This window comes from Centropristis striata, chromosome 4, assembly GCF_030273125.1.
Source record: "Centropristis striata isolate RG_2023a ecotype Rhode Island chromosome 4, C.striata_1.0, whole genome shotgun sequence".
Lineage (NCBI taxonomy): Eukaryota > Metazoa > Chordata > Actinopteri > Perciformes > Serranidae > Centropristis > Centropristis striata.
Genome location: NC_081520.1, coordinates 8,364,892 through 8,383,128, shown reverse-complemented (window position 1 = coordinate 8,383,128; position 18,237 = coordinate 8,364,892). Strand labels below are relative to the sequence as shown.

The 18,237-nt window shown below is 37.9% G+C and overlaps 1 protein-coding gene across 1 annotated transcript in view; it reads left to right on the top strand.

The window, feature by feature from the left end:
* Nucleotides 1–18,237, top strand: part of pipox (pipecolic acid oxidase) — a 36,552-nt gene that overhangs the window by 964 nt on the left and 17,351 nt on the right. The window contains exons 2-4 of the mRNA XM_059331877.1: nt 3,927–4,075; nt 8,868–9,081; nt 13,964–14,146. Of these exons, the coding sequence (XP_059187860.1) occupies nt 3,927–4,075; nt 8,868–9,081; nt 13,964–14,146 (546 nt within the window). The remainder of the gene's footprint in view (nt 1–3,926; nt 4,076–8,867; nt 9,082–13,963; nt 14,147–18,237) is intronic.

Sequence of the window (18,237 nt, the reverse complement as noted above, 5' to 3'; positions counted from 1 at the left end):
AAATAAACGTGACCTTGACCTTTATCCTGATTTGCTGATATCCATTTTACACTGACTGAATTTATAGGAAAATGCAACTTTCTAAAACCCAAGATTCCAAAAAAGTTAGGACGCTGTGTAAAACGTAATAAAAAATAATTATATGCTAATCCTTTTGACATCTATTTAATTATAATCTGAACAAAGCCAATACACTTAATGGTTAACCTTGTCAACTTAATAGATTTTTGTAAATATAGTATGTTCTCATTTTGAATTTGAGTTGGGAAAGGGTTAACACAAGACTGAACGCTATTGTGGAACGCTCAGAAAACACCTCGGCATATCAACAGGTGAACTGGTTAGAGGCAGTGGCAGCTGGCAATAAAAATCTTAGGTGGGGGCTGGGCAATATTGTGTTATGCCCCAGTCTAGGGGGCCTAGAGCACAACATGAAAAGGCCCCATCTTCCCCATCTCTCAAGTAGCCACAAACAAAGATTAGTTTGAGGAGTAGTTAATATTTATTTACAACAATAACTTAATGAATACAAATATATTCTTCAACTTAGGGGTGGACTAAAACCAAAATAACAACAAAACAATCCTGTCTTAAAAACAAGAAATTTACCTGAGAAAACAAAAGTTACAAAGTCTTACCTCCCTACCTACTTAAACAGGAGAAAACCAGAAACAAAACCCGGCAGCCCACCCTTACTGCTCAAAACAAGGGAATTATATCCAAAACCACAAGTTAAATCAAACAAAAGTGTGAACCGGTTGGGAGACAAGGAGGACGAGGAAATGCCTGCTGCCACCGACAGCCGCCATCTTGGCTCGTTTTATACCAGGTGGTTCCAGCTGCAGCCAATCCCGGCCCAGGCATGGAACTTCTCCACCAATCACACCGCGGCTATGGCACACTCCAATCTGCATATAAAAAAGGAAAACAAAGACACAGGGCACACATACAAAGGCAGTTTGCTAATAATGACTATAATAATGACCACAGGCATAACAATTGCCAAAAATGTTCTAAACCAATATAGGTAATTTCATATTTCAACAAATATATCTAGTCACAATATAGCATGTTTTACGGCTGGGCGATATATATATATATATGATGTGTATATATATATATCATATATTTTTAAATATAAATATATATATTTAAATATAACGCATTTATCAATATAGTTCAATGTTTTTCTTTCTTTATATATAAATGCAGCCCTGACTAGGGTTTGTCATATTTAGTTCTTTTGTAATGTTCGTCATTCTTCTCTCACAAAAATATATTTATTTCAGAAAAAGATTGCCCTATTTTACTTCACAGGCTATTTTTTTAAAGATATATTTTTATTTAAATGTGCACTTTATGGAGCTTTGATTTTTTTTTTTAAAGGTACTCCTGTTGTTATACAGTATTTATGTTCACTTTTATAAATGGTTTCAGTAAAACTACTTGTGGCATGTTATATTTGGCTTTGACGGAACATTTGCTCTCACTTTGCGACAAAAATATCAGGATATATACTTATACATAAAGTATCTGATGTATGCACACATATACATTCTATATTCTGGGTAATGTAGGTAAAGTTTGGAGAAGCTTGTGACTGAAATGTTGCCAGTTGGAATTCAGTTTGTTAATCATTTTTGAACTGTGTGGTAATGTCAGGAGTCATACAGCTATTCAAGAGTAAAATTCAAGCCCTTTTCAAGAACTTTCAATGTACCTTTAATTTCTTGATTCTCTGAGCTTTTATCATCACAAAAAAAGTAATTTACATGAAAGTCACCGTAAAGACAGGATCATTTCAAATATTTAAATATTTTTGGTTTACATGATTTTGCAGTTGACACAACATATTATGTTAAAAATCAAGCTTTTTTGAAGAAGTACGTTCAAATTAAAGCACATTCAAAACCTTGCAAATGTAGCAGTTTAAATAAAGCATTTTGAAAACTTTGCAGTCAATGTACAAACCCTGTTCAGTGTGATTTAAAACAAAACACAATCTCAAAATAATATTCCTCCAGAAAATGTCACATTCAATTTTCTGATTTAGATGTGTGATCACAACAGACAGCATGCAGTCCAGTAACTGTTCATGGTTTTTGGAGTGCACTGGTGGTCTTTCAACACTCCATGGAGGAATCCAAGATCTTGCAAAAAATCCCGGGTTTTTCGAAGCTCTCTCTCTCATCAAGGCCATGCAAAGCCAACTCGAAGACACCACAAAACTTACACACTATTATTGTGGACAGGATGGGATGATTTTTGATCACCTCTTCGTTGTGCCATCTGGGACCGACCATGTAGCCTTCATCTAGCTGTGTAGCAATGCTAAGCCTGCCAAAAAAGTTTAGCTTCTCACCATTCACGAGATGGCTGCAACTGCTCTTGTGCAATTTGTGTTTTTCTGACATTCTGACGCTTTCTTGACAGCTGAGTCTCCTGAAATGCAAAGAGCCTGTGTGGTTGAACCAAAGCCTTGTCTCTTGCTTACAAGACAGCAACAGGAACAGCTCCTACATATCTGAACTCCCTTGTTCAGGTCCACAAACCCTCCCGCCCACTACGCTCTTCAAGTGAAAAACGTCTGGCCTTACTCTGCCGCTGAAAGGCTATATGTCCTGAACCAGACTCTTCTCCTCTGCTGAAACCCTCTCAATTTTCAAAACCCAGCTCTTTACTGATCACCTACACACATAATTAACACACAGCACACACACACAAAAATAATTAAAAAAACCTGCACTTGCGTCCCAAAAACACTTACATCCTTAAAGCACTTTTCGTCTTAACAGGTCTCAACGTAATATATGCCACTTATTCTTGTGTTGTGTCTTTACTTCATCCTTGCTTGTGTTGTGTGATCTTTCAAATGTATGTCACTTTGGATAAAAGCGTCTGCTAAATGACATTGTAGATTGTAGAACTGTTTGGTTTGGTGTTCACACAAAACAAGATGGCGGATGCTGGCGCATTTTGGCTGCCGCTCCGTAACTGGCCATAAACTATGTTATTCTATGTCCCTCGACGCTTCACCAATAGTGGATCCACTTACCTTACCTTTGACTACTTTGACTCCCTGTCGTCATCCTCACCGGTCAACCAGCTCATCTAAATAAACGTCTCTAGATAAAACGTCGTACCTGCTCTGCTAGCTCCAGGACTACCGGGATTGCCTCACCAGCGAACCAGCGTTGTTCTGGCTTCTAGATCAACTCTGAAGTTTCTGCCAGTCGAATCGCCTGATTCTTCTGTCCCGGTGTGGTCAGGCCCTCCGATCACACGATGCCGCTAGCTCTGTGCTAGCCCTCTCTGGCCGGACCATGCGGCCGTGTCAGAGCTCCTCCACCTCAGTAACCACCTTCGCCCGGACTGTTTCGGAGTCCATTGCGAAATAATCTGCTACTGTATGTCTGACGTTGGCTGACTCATTCTGTCAGGGGGGTGAGATATAAAACACGGTCGCGGTGTCTAAAGTTATCCCAGAGGGATAACCACAAATAGTCAAGATCGACTGTTTCTTGCAGATTTTTTTTCTAATTTTTTCATTTTTACATGGGAGGTCAAGATCAATAAAGTTAATATTATTAGATTATTATCATACTGATTGGTCAAATGCCATGGTGTCACTGTCTGGAAGAAATCCATGTGCTTCTGCAACCTCACAGAGAGACATAGGGACCCCATGTTGATATCCACTGAAGTTACCAAATATAGTTCTTCGCCCAATAAAGGGTTAATGGTCTGTGTTGCTATGCCTTTCCAGACTAATGGAGGCTGTTGCAGCAGGACATAAATGGTTTTGTGGTCAGATGTTTAACTCACATATGGCTAAAATGTTTGAATGTCCACATGTTTTGACCATCTGGTGTATATACTATTACCATATCAAAGTTATTGAGTGATATTATGTTCCTGTTTTCTAGTTCGTCCTGCCCCACACCCGAGGGAGCTCCCATGGCCAGACCCGCATCATCCGCAAGGCCTACGAGCAGGATTTCTACACACACATGATGGAGGAGTGCTACGAGCTGTGGAGCCAGCTGGAGAAGGAGACGGGTGTCAAACTATATAGGTAAGCAGTCAGCAGAAACTCATAGAGAGAAAACCCATTAAACTGAACATAACAAAAGCTTTTTCAGAACATGAGGATTTGTCACATTCAAGGTGCTATGTACGCACAACAGCAGCAACTCAATCTACGGGAGCCATAACTGCATGACTATCTCATTACCTCCGGCATCACTGAATCACCCCTTGACAGTTCCTATGCCTTTGAATGTGGAACAGGGGCTTTTTTCATCTCACTAAACCTCTGATTTCAAATCCTATGCAGAGCTGGGCAGAATTTGTGTGTTTTTATAAATATGACAGTGGCATCACAGTGTGAGCTAGCCTCGTGCAGCACTTTAAGTTTCTTGATCATATTACCTCTGTTTGTTTTCAGTACCAGAGAGAGGAATAACACTCTGATTCATGATGCATGTGTCAGGGTAATAGTTCATGGTACCAAGCCACACCCACATTATGTTCCCTGGAAACACAGTGCGCGTCCCTGTCCCTGTGCACCCCTCCGCAGCTCATGACTGATGGGTCCACATCTGAAGGCCACCTGTGCCCTTGGGCTGGCAAAAAATGTCTGCATCATAATGAGAAATGTTTAGGAGAGGCTGGTGTGAGCAATGCCTCCCACTTCTGCTGCTGCCTCTGGGACAGATGGAGCCATGAAAAAAGGACCGGAGCAGAGCTAAAACCTTTTTATTTTTTCCACATACATGGAAACATGCGTGCACATCCAGCAGCTGAACTAGTGCTACCAATCACCAAGTTTGACAGGTTGGACTAGATGAGGTATCATATTTACGATCCTACACTCGCGTGGCTTTTCCTTCCTCCGTCACACACTCGTAAACACACAAGCACACAGGGAGACATAGTCATAAAACTTTGTGATGAATGGCTGAAGCCTTTAGCTGGAGTTGTCTGTGCCTTATGGCTGCTGACAGATGTCGGAGCAGCCTTTAGAATACGCTGCTGGCAAAGGGCGAGTCAGCCATCTATCAGACAGATTACTGAATTAGACCCTGTGTTTCACATCCTCTTACTCTGGGTCTCCATAACTTCACCCTGAAGCTGCCATGATCTGCTGTATTCTGGTCCACTCAAATGTTAATTAGGGCCGGGTATCACCAGGTGCCTCGCGATACGATACTATCACGATATTTTGCCCACGATAACGATAATATCACGATACATCGATTCTGCGATAATTGATGAATTGCAAGAAATTTCATCCATGATACATCACGATATCTGTGTCACTGAAGAAATTCAGGATTTATTGAGTGCACTGAATCCATTTCACAGGAATTACATTGTCAATCAATTTCACATGAATGACAGCCAAGTTAAACAACATGTATACTGCACAGTGGCTCTTCTTAACACACACTGACCGCAACTTGTCCAATGTCAATGTCTTGTGTTATGTATAAGTATTTAAGGGAAGAATGATACAAAAACTGAGTATGGCAATACAATTTTTTGCGATTTTACTGTTTAACTGCATTTTGTGTCCACAAAATTAAATTAAATCAAGAATTGTTTTGTCCAATCAGAGAAAATTATCAGTCTATTTATCTCACTTCAGTCTTTTTATTTCTCCACAATAAGAGTCAAGCCCACAGACCCACCAATAAAGTATTCAGTCAAAGTGAGCTGATATCAAACATGTATGGATAACAACAATTTAAGCATTTTAACAATGCAAGTTGTAACTGTTCAAAATTAATTGTGCAACCACTTCAGCAACTAGAAAATAAGGAAGTTACTTCAAATTTGAGCAACGTTGTCTGTAACGACCACCAGTTTTTTGTCTGCTGCATCTTGCAGGAAGTGTACAACGTTTGCTCCGGTGTGACTTTTATGTACTGCTCGAGTCTAGAGAATGTGAGGCAGAAGCTTCCAGTCATTTCACATAATGAGCAGTTATAGTCACATATGGATCTACTGCCCGCGACTTCCATGCATCACAAGTGATCGCAAGTTGATGCTATATCAGGATGGTGGCGAGTTAGATGAGCCCGCAAGTTTGTTGTATTCCCACAAGTATCTTATTTTCATGCGGCACTCCTTGCAAACTCCATGTGTCATTTCCATCTCATTCGTCACTTTTTGCGGCTGTGGCTTAGTCGGTAGAGCGGTCGCCTACTGATCGAAAGGTCGTGGTTCGATCCCTGACCATGGCAGCCTACATGTCGAAGTATTCTTGAGCAAGATACTGAACCCCAAATTGCTCCTGATGCTGCGTTCATCGGTGTGTGAATGAATTCCCTGAATGGTGGCAGGGGGCAGCAGTGAACCCTGGTAGCCTCGGCCACCAATATGAATGTGTGTGTGTGAACGGGTGAATGAGCGTAGTGTGTACTGTAAATCGCTTTGGATAAAAGCGCTATATAAGTGCACTCCATTTACCATTTACAATTCCTTGTTAAAAAAAATCCAAAATAAGTCCACACGCCTGACTTAAACGCGGACGGGGCTCTCCTTATTTATTATCTCCAGGGTCGCCATCTTTTTTGTACCAACTTCTTCTGTCACGCTGAGTGTTATCTCTACTGACCTCACCAGAATATAACTCCACAGCACCATCTAGTAGATCAAAAAGCAATTGATTTTATTTTGAGTACCATAGAATTCACTTCATGTTTTCCATGAATTATGATTGAAAAAAATATTGATACTTGGCGGCCATGAATCAATATAATATCGCCACGCAAAATATTGCGATACTATGCTGTATCAATTTTTTCCCCCACCTCTAATGTTTATGTTTAAATTCTCTTAAAGTTTTCTCTCCCATTTACTAAAACTGGGGTTTTCTGATCAAACTGAACTTCCTTGATGCATTTTATATGTCTATGATGTTTTTTATTTCAACCATGCAGCCACTTGCTTTCTTGTCCTATTTGTTCATTTCTTTAGTTTTTTTGCAGTGCAGTTCTGTTCTGAATGCTCATCCTCAGGTTAGCCAAACTAATTTGGATGAGAAAACTGAGAAAAATAGCTTTGCCTAGCGTTATTGTGTTTGATCCGTCACAGTTTACATACTGAATGCCAGCTTCCAACTTTGACCCACTGTACAGTTTTGCACTTACACATAGTTCTGATCAATGAAGGATTATTACAGACATTTCAGGTGCATTCATCAAATTGTTTAACATCCAGATTCTCAGGATAAACTGTTGGTTTGCTTCCTGCCTGACAGCTGGTGTTTCTTGCTCTGTTGGACTTTAGTGTAGCAATCCTTCTGAGTACATTGAGTACAGTGTTATTAGCTGTGGCAACATTTGAGAGAAATGATGGATAAAACTAAAATTGTTTTAAAAATGTTTGTCTGTTCACAGACAGAACAATGATGCCAGCATCAGGCTCTGCCAAAAGCAAGCCATATAGAAACTGCCGAGACTGAAGCATTTAATTGCACCAATATCTTCCCAGGTTGAATTGTTCTATCATTTTTCTCATGTCTGGGCATGCCTGGGTGCTGAAAAGCTGTTTGTAGTCGTTAGCCTTGACTGGGGGGACCTTGCAGAGAAACAGAGGTTTTGGGTACTGATAAAGGTAATGTTCAGAGATTCAGACACAAACGCACAACCACAAACAGCAGCGTAACTCCAATGATTCATTCAGAAGCTTAAGGTTTAGATTAGTTTCCTCTATAACTACAGTTTTTAATTTTGTTGCTTAACCGTTTGATGCACAACATATGGACACTTCTTCTATTGCAAAACATGGTTAAAAATCACCTGCATTCATTTCCCATCCTAATTAATGCTTGCTGTGTGTTTCTTTGCTCTTGGAATCAATTTATTTCATGACTGAATATTCAAAGTATTCTTTGAATATCTTGTTTTTGATTACAACAGATAATTATTTACGTTTTTCCCTTCATACTCTATCAAGAAAAATGTTTCTCTCAAGTTAATGTTTTTCCTCAAGTTAATTGAGGAAAACCTGGAATACTGAATGATGAAAATAATTTATTGCAAAGATATAGAACATAAAAACTCTGCCAGGTCACTTTAGACCCATGTTGTGTATTAAAGGGTTAAATATCCCGAGATATTTGCTTCAGTGACAATACTTACAAATACTGAAAGCAGTCTTTCTTATTATTAAAGCATTCATACTTCAATACAATACATAATTTAAAAAGCAATATAGGCGTATAACCCAGATGGAAGTGGAATGTGCATTAGGGTCTCAAAATCATTGGAAATAATTCCTTTTGGTGGATGGTTCTGCATAATAACAGTTCGCAGTAATGTCTGAGCTGATCTGCACAATGCTATTACACACACAGGGATCCTCCTCCTCACTTATAATCAGTGCATTTGTTCATATGTAGTGAGATGGGTTGTCGATGGGACAGGGGATTAAAGGACAGAGGCTTTTTCAATTTGCCAAATCCCCCATGTAGATAGCAGTGTGCCAGGTGCAGGCACACCTGGCTTGTTGAAGGGAATGGGAGATGACACTCTCATTGGTTTAATTCATGTTTTGCCCAAAAAACACCTGTGACTAATTAAGACGTCTTGTGCTTGCATACATTTATTTTATTTTTTTTAAGCAGGGAGGATTTGAGCAATATTTTAGCGGTGCTACTTTTGTATCCAATCAGTGTGAAGTCTTACCCTGTTCGGCTCTTGTATTTTGTATGTTACCATTGCATTCCCTGGATTGAGTTGTTCATTATTAGATTAATTGTGTTCATTTTACACAGTTGGTGATTGTAAAGGCTTACATGTGTCGAGACTATTTCTTACCAAGATGCCTCCTTTGTCTCCACTGATTTTCCCTCTCAGACAAACAGGACTCCTGGTGATGGGACCAGAGAACAGTGAGAACTACCAGCTGTTTAAGAACACCCTGCAGAGGAACAACGTTCCTATGGTGATACTGAACCGTGAAAACTTCAGCCAGCACATCCCCAACGTCAACCTGGCTGAGGGAGACGGTGCAGTGGTGGACGTTACTGCTGGAGTTCTGTATGCTGACCGTGCACTCAAGACTGTACAGGTACAGCACAGATAGGACACGTTAACTTCAGGAACTCATGTCTTGAGTCAAGGCCAAATATGTAGGCCACTTAAAGCACGATGTAGACCACTCAGGGTGGTGCAACTTGAAACAACGGTGCACTGTCATGAGTTTCAAAGGTTTCCATCCATCAATCATTAACCTTAACTGCTTGTCTGAACGTGGGTTGTAGAACCTGATAATGTGATAAATTCCTGATAATGTAATAACCCCAATAATGTAATAAAAATCTGCACTTGAGTCCATTGAAAATGTACTAAAACCTGATAATGTAATAACTTCCCAATAATGTAAATAAAAGTGTATTTCCCAATAATGTAATACACTTTTTACCAATAATGTAATAAAGTATAACATTAATGGGAGGTTATTACATTATCAGTTTGGCCTTCATTGCGCAAGTCCTGATAATGTAATAATCCCAAATATTGTAATAATTTAACAGCAGACCACCCATTACTTGGGTTCAAGTGGTGATACTGTGTAGGCAACACTAGCTCAAGAGCTCTCGCACCAACAGCAGGTCAAAGTTGAATGTTTATTAACTTTTGACCTAAAAAAAATCTGCTTGGTGTTATACTTTATTACATTATTGGTAAAAAGTGTATTACATTATTGGGAAATGCACTTTATTACATTATCTGGAAGTTATTTCATTATCAGGTTTTATTACATTTTCAATGGACTCAAGTGCAGATTTTTATTACATTATCGGGGTTATTACATTATCAGGAATTTATTACATTATCAGGTTCTACATGGGTCACTATCGGGGAATTGCAAATGTTTCCACTTTTGCCAAAACAACGTTGGGGGTTTCATGTTTCTTTCATTTTTATGTCCATCTTTTCTGTATTATAGGTGAGCCAGAATAGTTCGATAAAGGAAGGCCAATTGTTTAACTATAACCCAAACTGTCTATTGTAAACATCCACCACAGTGTACAGACGCTCTCTTCCAGTAGTCTCAGACACTATTTGGTGAGTACATTGTCATAACTGACAGGAGTGATGGACAGAGCTACACAAATGTAATCCAGATAGTAATAAGCTGTAGTTTTCCTTTAAATGTACCCCATGTACTACTACTACTCAAGTGTAATCAAGGATAATCATGAAGAAATATAAAGTTCAAAACTTCAGTTTTCAAAAGGTTTTGAAGATTTTTAAGCCCTTTCTTTTTTAGCCTCTCTCTCCTAAATCCTTCACATGCTAAAAGGCACATCTCAAACATTATATTTATACATTTTGTAGCAAATTCCCAGAATATTTTAATGCATCAAGTGTGCATTGTTATAAAACAATATTTTAACAAAGCATACATTGACCTTCGCACCTGTTCTACACTTCATTGAAGAGAGAAATGCATGTCTTGATTGAAGATATATGAACCTTACAACATTTACAGAAGAAGTAGTTGGAAAACTCAGCTGAAAAATACCAAAAAGTAGATAATTGAACACATTTCATGCCCATTGTTTTAATCTAATAATGGCTCACACCAGGAATATATTTCAGCAATAAATTCACATTACTGGACTCTGTCCACACAGAGAAAAGGCACTGGAGGAGAACAGACTCTTCCATGGCTGCCAGGTCAAGCACAAAACACTGCTTTGTTATTTCAGTGAGGTGCCATTTTCAATTGACTGGAGAGATTGTTCAGCTGCTTTTTGTGAAGCAGCAGTCAAATTAAAGCTGCTAGTGATAGATGTGTAACAGATCCATAGATAATTGCTTTGTGCATTTTCATGCCATGACTCTTTAATAGCCTCTTGCGCTTAGTATTATATTTGAATATATGTTGCAATTGATCTGTCTTACTGCATTTTGTCAAAGTGGCCCATTTCTTAGTGTCTTTTTTTCTTGCTTTCCAGTGAGTGAATGCAGGGCCAGCTCAGGTCTGTTTGGGGACCTAGACAGTTTAATAAGCTCACCCTGACATTCTTCATGAAGTCCCTGCAGTGATGTAGCCTGACTAAACTGCTCATTGTATTCTGACAAAAAAGCTCAGTTCACCTATGAATATGAAGGGGAGCTGTAAATCAGCACATTCACTGATTTCACTTAAACTACTAACTGAACACCTGTGGCATCAGAATTGTGTTGATTTGAATGGGTAGCACAACAAAACCTAGGATAGTAGTCATGCATAGCATAGCTTAGCTATGTGAGGCCTTATAGGGGCAGTGGTACTTTGACCAACTGCTAAAGCTTAAATGTTAAAGATTAACATGCTCACAACAACAATGCTAACACTGATAATACGCAGGTATAATGTTTAATCCATCTTGGCTAAATGTTAGCATGCTAAAACGCTAACATTTACAAACATAAGGTTCAGGTTTAGTCACAAACCAAAGTACTGGACACATTTTATCATGACTAGTGCAGTAACTGTAGGAAGTATGTATTCGATAGCATGCTAATCGTGAGATAGCACATTACGCAGTATGATGCACTAAAAGTACATTAACATGAACCCAATTAGCTGATATACTATATTGCATGTAAGTATGTGAGCAAATGATTATGGGTATTACGCTAAGCAACATGAATGTCATCACTGAATTACATAGTAATGTAACATAAGAAGTGAATAAAGCTAAATCTCCGCTTAGCATGCTAATCGCGAAAAATAGAATTTGCACATTACATGCAGACCACTACAACGTCTGCAACTCCATAAAACACTAACTTTGCATAAGGTACGCACACATCCAGCACATACACATTGAACATTGATATTCGCTGGAAACTATTTGAATATTATTGGAAAATCAAACCTTGTAGTGCACTTTAAAACTCCTAAAGATAGGTAGGCTAAATAGACTTACAGATGAGATGAGTCAGGGTGGAAATCCAGAGTGAATTGTGTTACTGACCAGGTGTAGGCCTATCACACAATGGGGCGGAGCTCCCCTAAAAGGCGTCCGATCAGAAACACTCCTACGTAAATGTTATTTTGAAAAGTGAATTCAAAAATTTTCAAAATCGAGGATGCACACCTTCTTGCTATGCGCAAGCCACATAGGAAATCTGAGGTCAGTCTGACTAACGTCAGTGAGGTATGCCCTAGACACACACGTGCGCTTCTTGCTTTTATAGATAGATGATGGCACTAGATGAAAAATCAGAGGATCACCAAATCACTGCAATCCCTCTAATAGTTGTTTAGACATTCCATAATGACAAATTTGAAGCAGGTTGTACTAGAGGAGAGGTCATTGGTGGCACTCCCTGACTAAAAAGTAATTCAATGGCTTTGTAATTTTTTTTTTGAATAGATATGGAAATATACAGTGCTGTGCAATATTCCCAGAATTATTGATGCTGGTTTGAAGGCAAAGCATGGTCACACCCAAAATTGATTTGGTTTAGATTTTTCTCTCTTTAATCTGCATTTTGTTTATTGATTAAAAAAAATGAACTATAAACATTTCTATTTTTGAAGGCATTCTTATTTTACAGAATTTGTCCACATCTGCCTAAAACTTTTGAACAGTACTGTATATCAGTTATTGGCAAATATGGGTGGTGGTTGTTGTTAAACCAATTCTTTTAGTGGTATCAAAATAAATACATTTTCGTGTGAAAGCAAATGTTTCTTTGATAAATCAGGTAAAGCGTTATCAGGTTAAATTGAGACAATGTGACTGTGGTAAGCTGGTCACTGTAAATCACATGTATGGATGCTGAATGTCTATTTTCTAAATAGTCAAATGTGTATCCATGGAAACCAACTTATTTAGAAAAATAAAGCCAATTTAGTGTCAGTTTTAGTAACAATGTTCATTACATTTTTTGAGCAAAATATGCATTGCGACATGCTGCTAGAGCTACAGCAGTAGTAACCTGTTAGACATCTTTTTCAAGGTTCATTTTATTTCACATTTTACAACACAGGGTTTCACAGTGAACTATACACACACACATGCAGTAAATCAAGCAATGTAGTTGCTGTACCTTTACATGCATACACACAGAAATGAATAGAAACATTCCACCATTAATGGTTAAGTTATTAACCATTAAGTTATTTTATTTTTTATTATTATTTGAGAAATTAAATTTTGAAAATTAAGTTCACTTATAGTGATTACACACCATAAATATTACATATTCCTTGTCACTTTAAGGAATGGAAAAAGATCATATACATTACATTTGAATATTATGATAACAGAGGACAGCCCTGTATTCTAGCCCTTTGGTACCATCATCTTAAAGTGTGTGTACACAACAGAGTGAGGACATTTTTGCAAAGTGAGGACATTTCGTGTGTGTGTGTGTGTGTGTGTGTGTGTGTGTGTGTGTGTGTGTGTGTGTGTGTGTTTTTTTAACATTTTGTCTTTATTTAGAATCACATTTTACTGGCACATTACAACAGTCATCACTGTTATGATAATTGGCATTGTGATCCATTATTTCAGATTTTTATCTAGTTACAAACAAACAAACAGAACTTGGGGGTGTTTCCATCTACAGCAAGTAGTAAAACAGATTAAAAAATGGAAAAAAAAAAAGAAAGCTACAAAATATAAAACAAAAGAAGGAAGCCTCACAGAGAAAGTGATCCTTTCCATTACAAAAATGTCATAGATGATATTGATGATATTATTAATATCATACCACTCATCTAAAGATGGGCTGTCTGGCTTAAGCCATTTGTATATCTTATTTTAAAACTGAACTTTTTAATTGTTTTGTATTTTGTATTTGCATTATTTAAATGAATAGGGCAATAATGTGTTTTCAGTAACCATTACATAATCCATTTCATATTTTTGACAGCACTTAATAATAAAAGTTAGAAGATGAATTCATTTATAAACAAGCTTTCTTTGGTTCTGTGTTCACAGGGGCAGTTTCAGAAGTTGGGTGGGCTGATTAGAGACAAAGAGAAGGTAACAGAGATCAGACCTGGCCCCGTGGTCACTGTGTCAACGTCTGCTGCTGTTTATCGAGCCAGGAGTGTGGTGATCACCGCTGGACCCTGGGCCAACACCCTGCTGGCCCACACTGCTCTACAGTTACCACTAGAGGTATTAAAACTGTTAATGACTCACATGCTGTAATGTTCAGGTGTAACACGTACAATGTAAATAACACCAGGAGCTAGGTTTTATTGCCCACGCTTTTATTTATTTATTTATTTATTTTATTGTGCAATAATACAATACAGTGACATAGACAGACAGGGAGTGAATATTAAACAATGGTACCCCTGTGTGTATATGTGTATACACATACACATATAGATATATGTACACACACACACACACACACACACATATATATATATATATAAGACGAAATGATGTGCTTTCTTTGCGAGGATAATGGGAAGAATGATAGCAGCAAAGACAATAACAATAATTACAATAATCATAATAATTATAATAATAATGCTAGTATCAATACTAGAAACCAAAATGAGTAGCAATATGGAGGAGGGGTATTTCTGTATATTCATTCATTCGTCCATTCATTCATTCATTTGTCCATCCATCCATCCATTCATCCATTCATTAATTTGTCCATCCATCCATCCATCCATTCATCCATCCATTCATTATTATTATTACTATTTTCCATCATTGTTATTAGATATATGATGCCTAGGATTGTATTATTATATAGGATTATTGCCCACACTTAAATATAATGATGTCTGTAATATAGAGGCGTCCTTTGATTCAATTAAAGATCACTGCATAACTGCAGCGAAATGGGCTAACAGCCCTACCTGAATATTGTTTTACAATGATTTTAATTTCTGCTAACTTACTAGTTCATTTGAACTCATCTGGGTTCCTAGATTCTGGTCATTTCTGGTTTATCACCAGGAAAATCTGTCCGACATATTTATTATATGAATATAATTCCCTCTAAGCTGCATAAAGAGTTTTTATTCTATTTTATTATATCTGAGAAAAGGCTTAAAGCCAACAGTCATTATCTGATTGCCTGTCGGCAGCAGTTTCACAATAAACTTTTCTCAACTGTCCTCAGCGTCAGGGATCAGTGGCAATGTTCACAATACACCCCATCCATAAAACACGGGCCTAATCCCATTCCTTTTTTTATTTTGACGTGTTAACACAGTAATATTAATCTTTTTTTTTAAGATGGCAGTAATCTGTAGTAGTAATAGTAAGTCTATTGATGGGACGTATTTTATTTAGAAAATAATAGAAGCAAAATTAGTTGAAATGAAATGAAATAACAATATATATGCCCTGATGATGTCATTCTACTATTATCTATTTAGCCTGATTATCAGTTATTTTAAATTTAGTTTAGCTTTTAGCTTGGTCAAAAAAAAAGAATTTCTCCTTTTTGTCCGATATGAAGAGTATGTGAAGTGGCGCCACTGTTCACTATTAATAACCATGTGGCAGCATGCTCTATGAAGCAGGGTATGTGTGAGATATGCACAGTTTTGCACTTTTAAATACCAATTTGTGTTGGAAATGGTGTGTGCATGTTTTTGTATGTGTGAGCATCATGCAGTGTAATCATCCACACATTTTGCATTAGACTCTGTTTGTTATCAGCTTCAGCTTGTCTATCTCTAATCCATCATTTCTCTCAACACTGGGATCCGGCCCTGCCTACCTTTTAAATTCCCACCTCAACATGCCACAGAAACAGAAGCATTACTCGTCCATATTTAAACAGCTCAGAGGCCTTAGTCAGCAAGGCAGTCTTTTCCTTCTTGCAATATGCCACACTGGCTGAAAAGAGAAGGTGATGGGAAAACAAGCAGACAGCTGTTAGAGTGGAGAATTGGAGTTGATATTGGAATTGCATTATTCAGACCAGCAGCAGGCTGGGGGGCCTGGGGACTGCCATGCCTGAGTGAACTGGTAGAAAAGCACAGGCTGAGCTCGCTGACTCGCCAGAGCACTTCTGTCTGAATTTTTATGGTCCCTGGGAATGAGTGCACGGCCGGTTAGTTCATTACATTGAAAGCTCCTGAACAATGTATCCTTATTATTGCCACCCTCGGATGGACGTCATTTGTACAACCATGTGTACATTTTATTAAATCCCAATTCTCACTTCACCACCACAGAGCTGCTTTTGTAATTGCACTACTATTAGTCAAAGGAAGAGTGATGAGGATGCTGGAGTAAGTTTATCTTTTAACGTCTAGTCAGCATGGGATTTTATGGCACGCTGCTAACTCTGTGCCAGTGTGCGTTCATTCAGGTGTAGGACATCTTGCAGAGAACAAATGTAGTATTAATCAGTTTTATGATAAATATATAATCAATGAAAATATATATTATATCTGAGGTAAAACACACTCAACAAGTACAACTACCAAGATTGCCATGACGTTCAAATACCCCCCATCTACCTAGGGATTGTAGTGGCCCCCTCAACTATCCTCTAGCGCAGTAGTTCTCAACCTTTTTGAGTCGCGACCCCCAATTTAACATGCATGTTGTCTGCGACCCCCGCTCACTGAACAGAATCTCACATGCACAGTTCAGATCATATAAACTCAGTTGATACGACGAATTTTGGACAAATTATGAAGCAGACAACAACTAAAACATCTCTCTGTCTGTGCATTTATATATTTTTTTATATTTTATTGTTACTTTTAATCCAAGTCCTTTGCTATCAGTTTAAAGGTCCATTCTGACCTCCTGAGTGTGTAACAGTCAGCTTCAAGCCAGAGATACTTTGGGATTTGTCAGAAAAGACACAAAATTACCCAAAAAAGAATCAAATTGACCACAAAATGATCAAAAAAAGACACAAAATTACCAAAAAAAGACACAAAATTACCCAAAAATGAAACAAAATGACCCAAAAAAGACACAAAATGACCCGAAAAAGAAACAAAATGATCCGAAAAAGAAACAAAATTACCCAAAAAAGACTCAAAATGACACAAAATGACTAAAAAAGACACAATTTGACCACAAAATGATCAAAAAAGACACTAAATGACCAAAAGAGACACAAAATTACCAAAAAAGACATTGAATGACCAAAAAGACTAAAACACATTAACACATGAACACTTTAACACAGTGGAGACAGAGCTGACCTCCAAAATGATTTGGCGACCCCCAGAAATCATCTCGCAACATGGTTCGACGCGTCATGGTTTTTGGATTCCTGGTGACCTCTCCATATGTGCGTACCTGTTTGAACGCACAAATCTAACACCATTGACATGAAATTTACTGAGCGCTGCACATTACTGCTGCTGACCTCTTGGAATGTTGGACACTCCAGGAGCCTTTCTCTTGCACCACAGTGAGGCCTTATTGTTGAGTGTGTACACAGGCCATTTCTACTCAAACACTGTTATCACAAATTAGGTTTTTAATCTTGTTAACCTTGTTAACATAACCATATGCTACAAGACATACCATCAGCATGGCTGAGCATTTCCACCTTGAAACTTCAGTGTCCGAATCATGGTCTGAAAAACAGAGAGGGAGACAATATGTATAGTCCTCATCCTTAGGAAGGGATTTTTTTATAGTCAGCTTAAACAAGAGGACTTATTACAGACAACATATTGACATCGGACTATTGTTGCAAGGTGGTGTAAGTAGGGTTGTCACAATACCAACATTTTCAACTCGATACCGATACTCAGGAAAATATTCGATACTCGATACCATTTTCTATACCACCAGGATAAAAACAAAGACCCCAAAATGTAACAGAAATATTTTTATTAACAAGAAAAATGCAACATGTAAAAATTAACAGAACCACAGATTAAATATTTATAATAAAAAACAGTTGTGCAAAAAGAAACTGCAACTATGATAACAATCTTCAGGTCTGAGGTAGTGCAAAAAAAAATAAAATAAAATAAATAATAACAATTAGAACAGTATTTTGAGGTTGTATGCTGTGCACAATATTAAGCAAGCTTGATAAAAAAATAACTTAACTTAAGTGTTCATTCCTTGGCTAGGTATCGATGAAAATGAGTATCGTATCCGGATACAACGTTTTAGTATCGATACTTTATTGAGTATGGATACTTTTGACAGACCTGAAAAATTGTGAGTCAATCCTTGAAACACAGAGGTTACAGATGATAAATAATGTTCATTTATAGACAGATTTGGTGCACACTGACACACAGCAC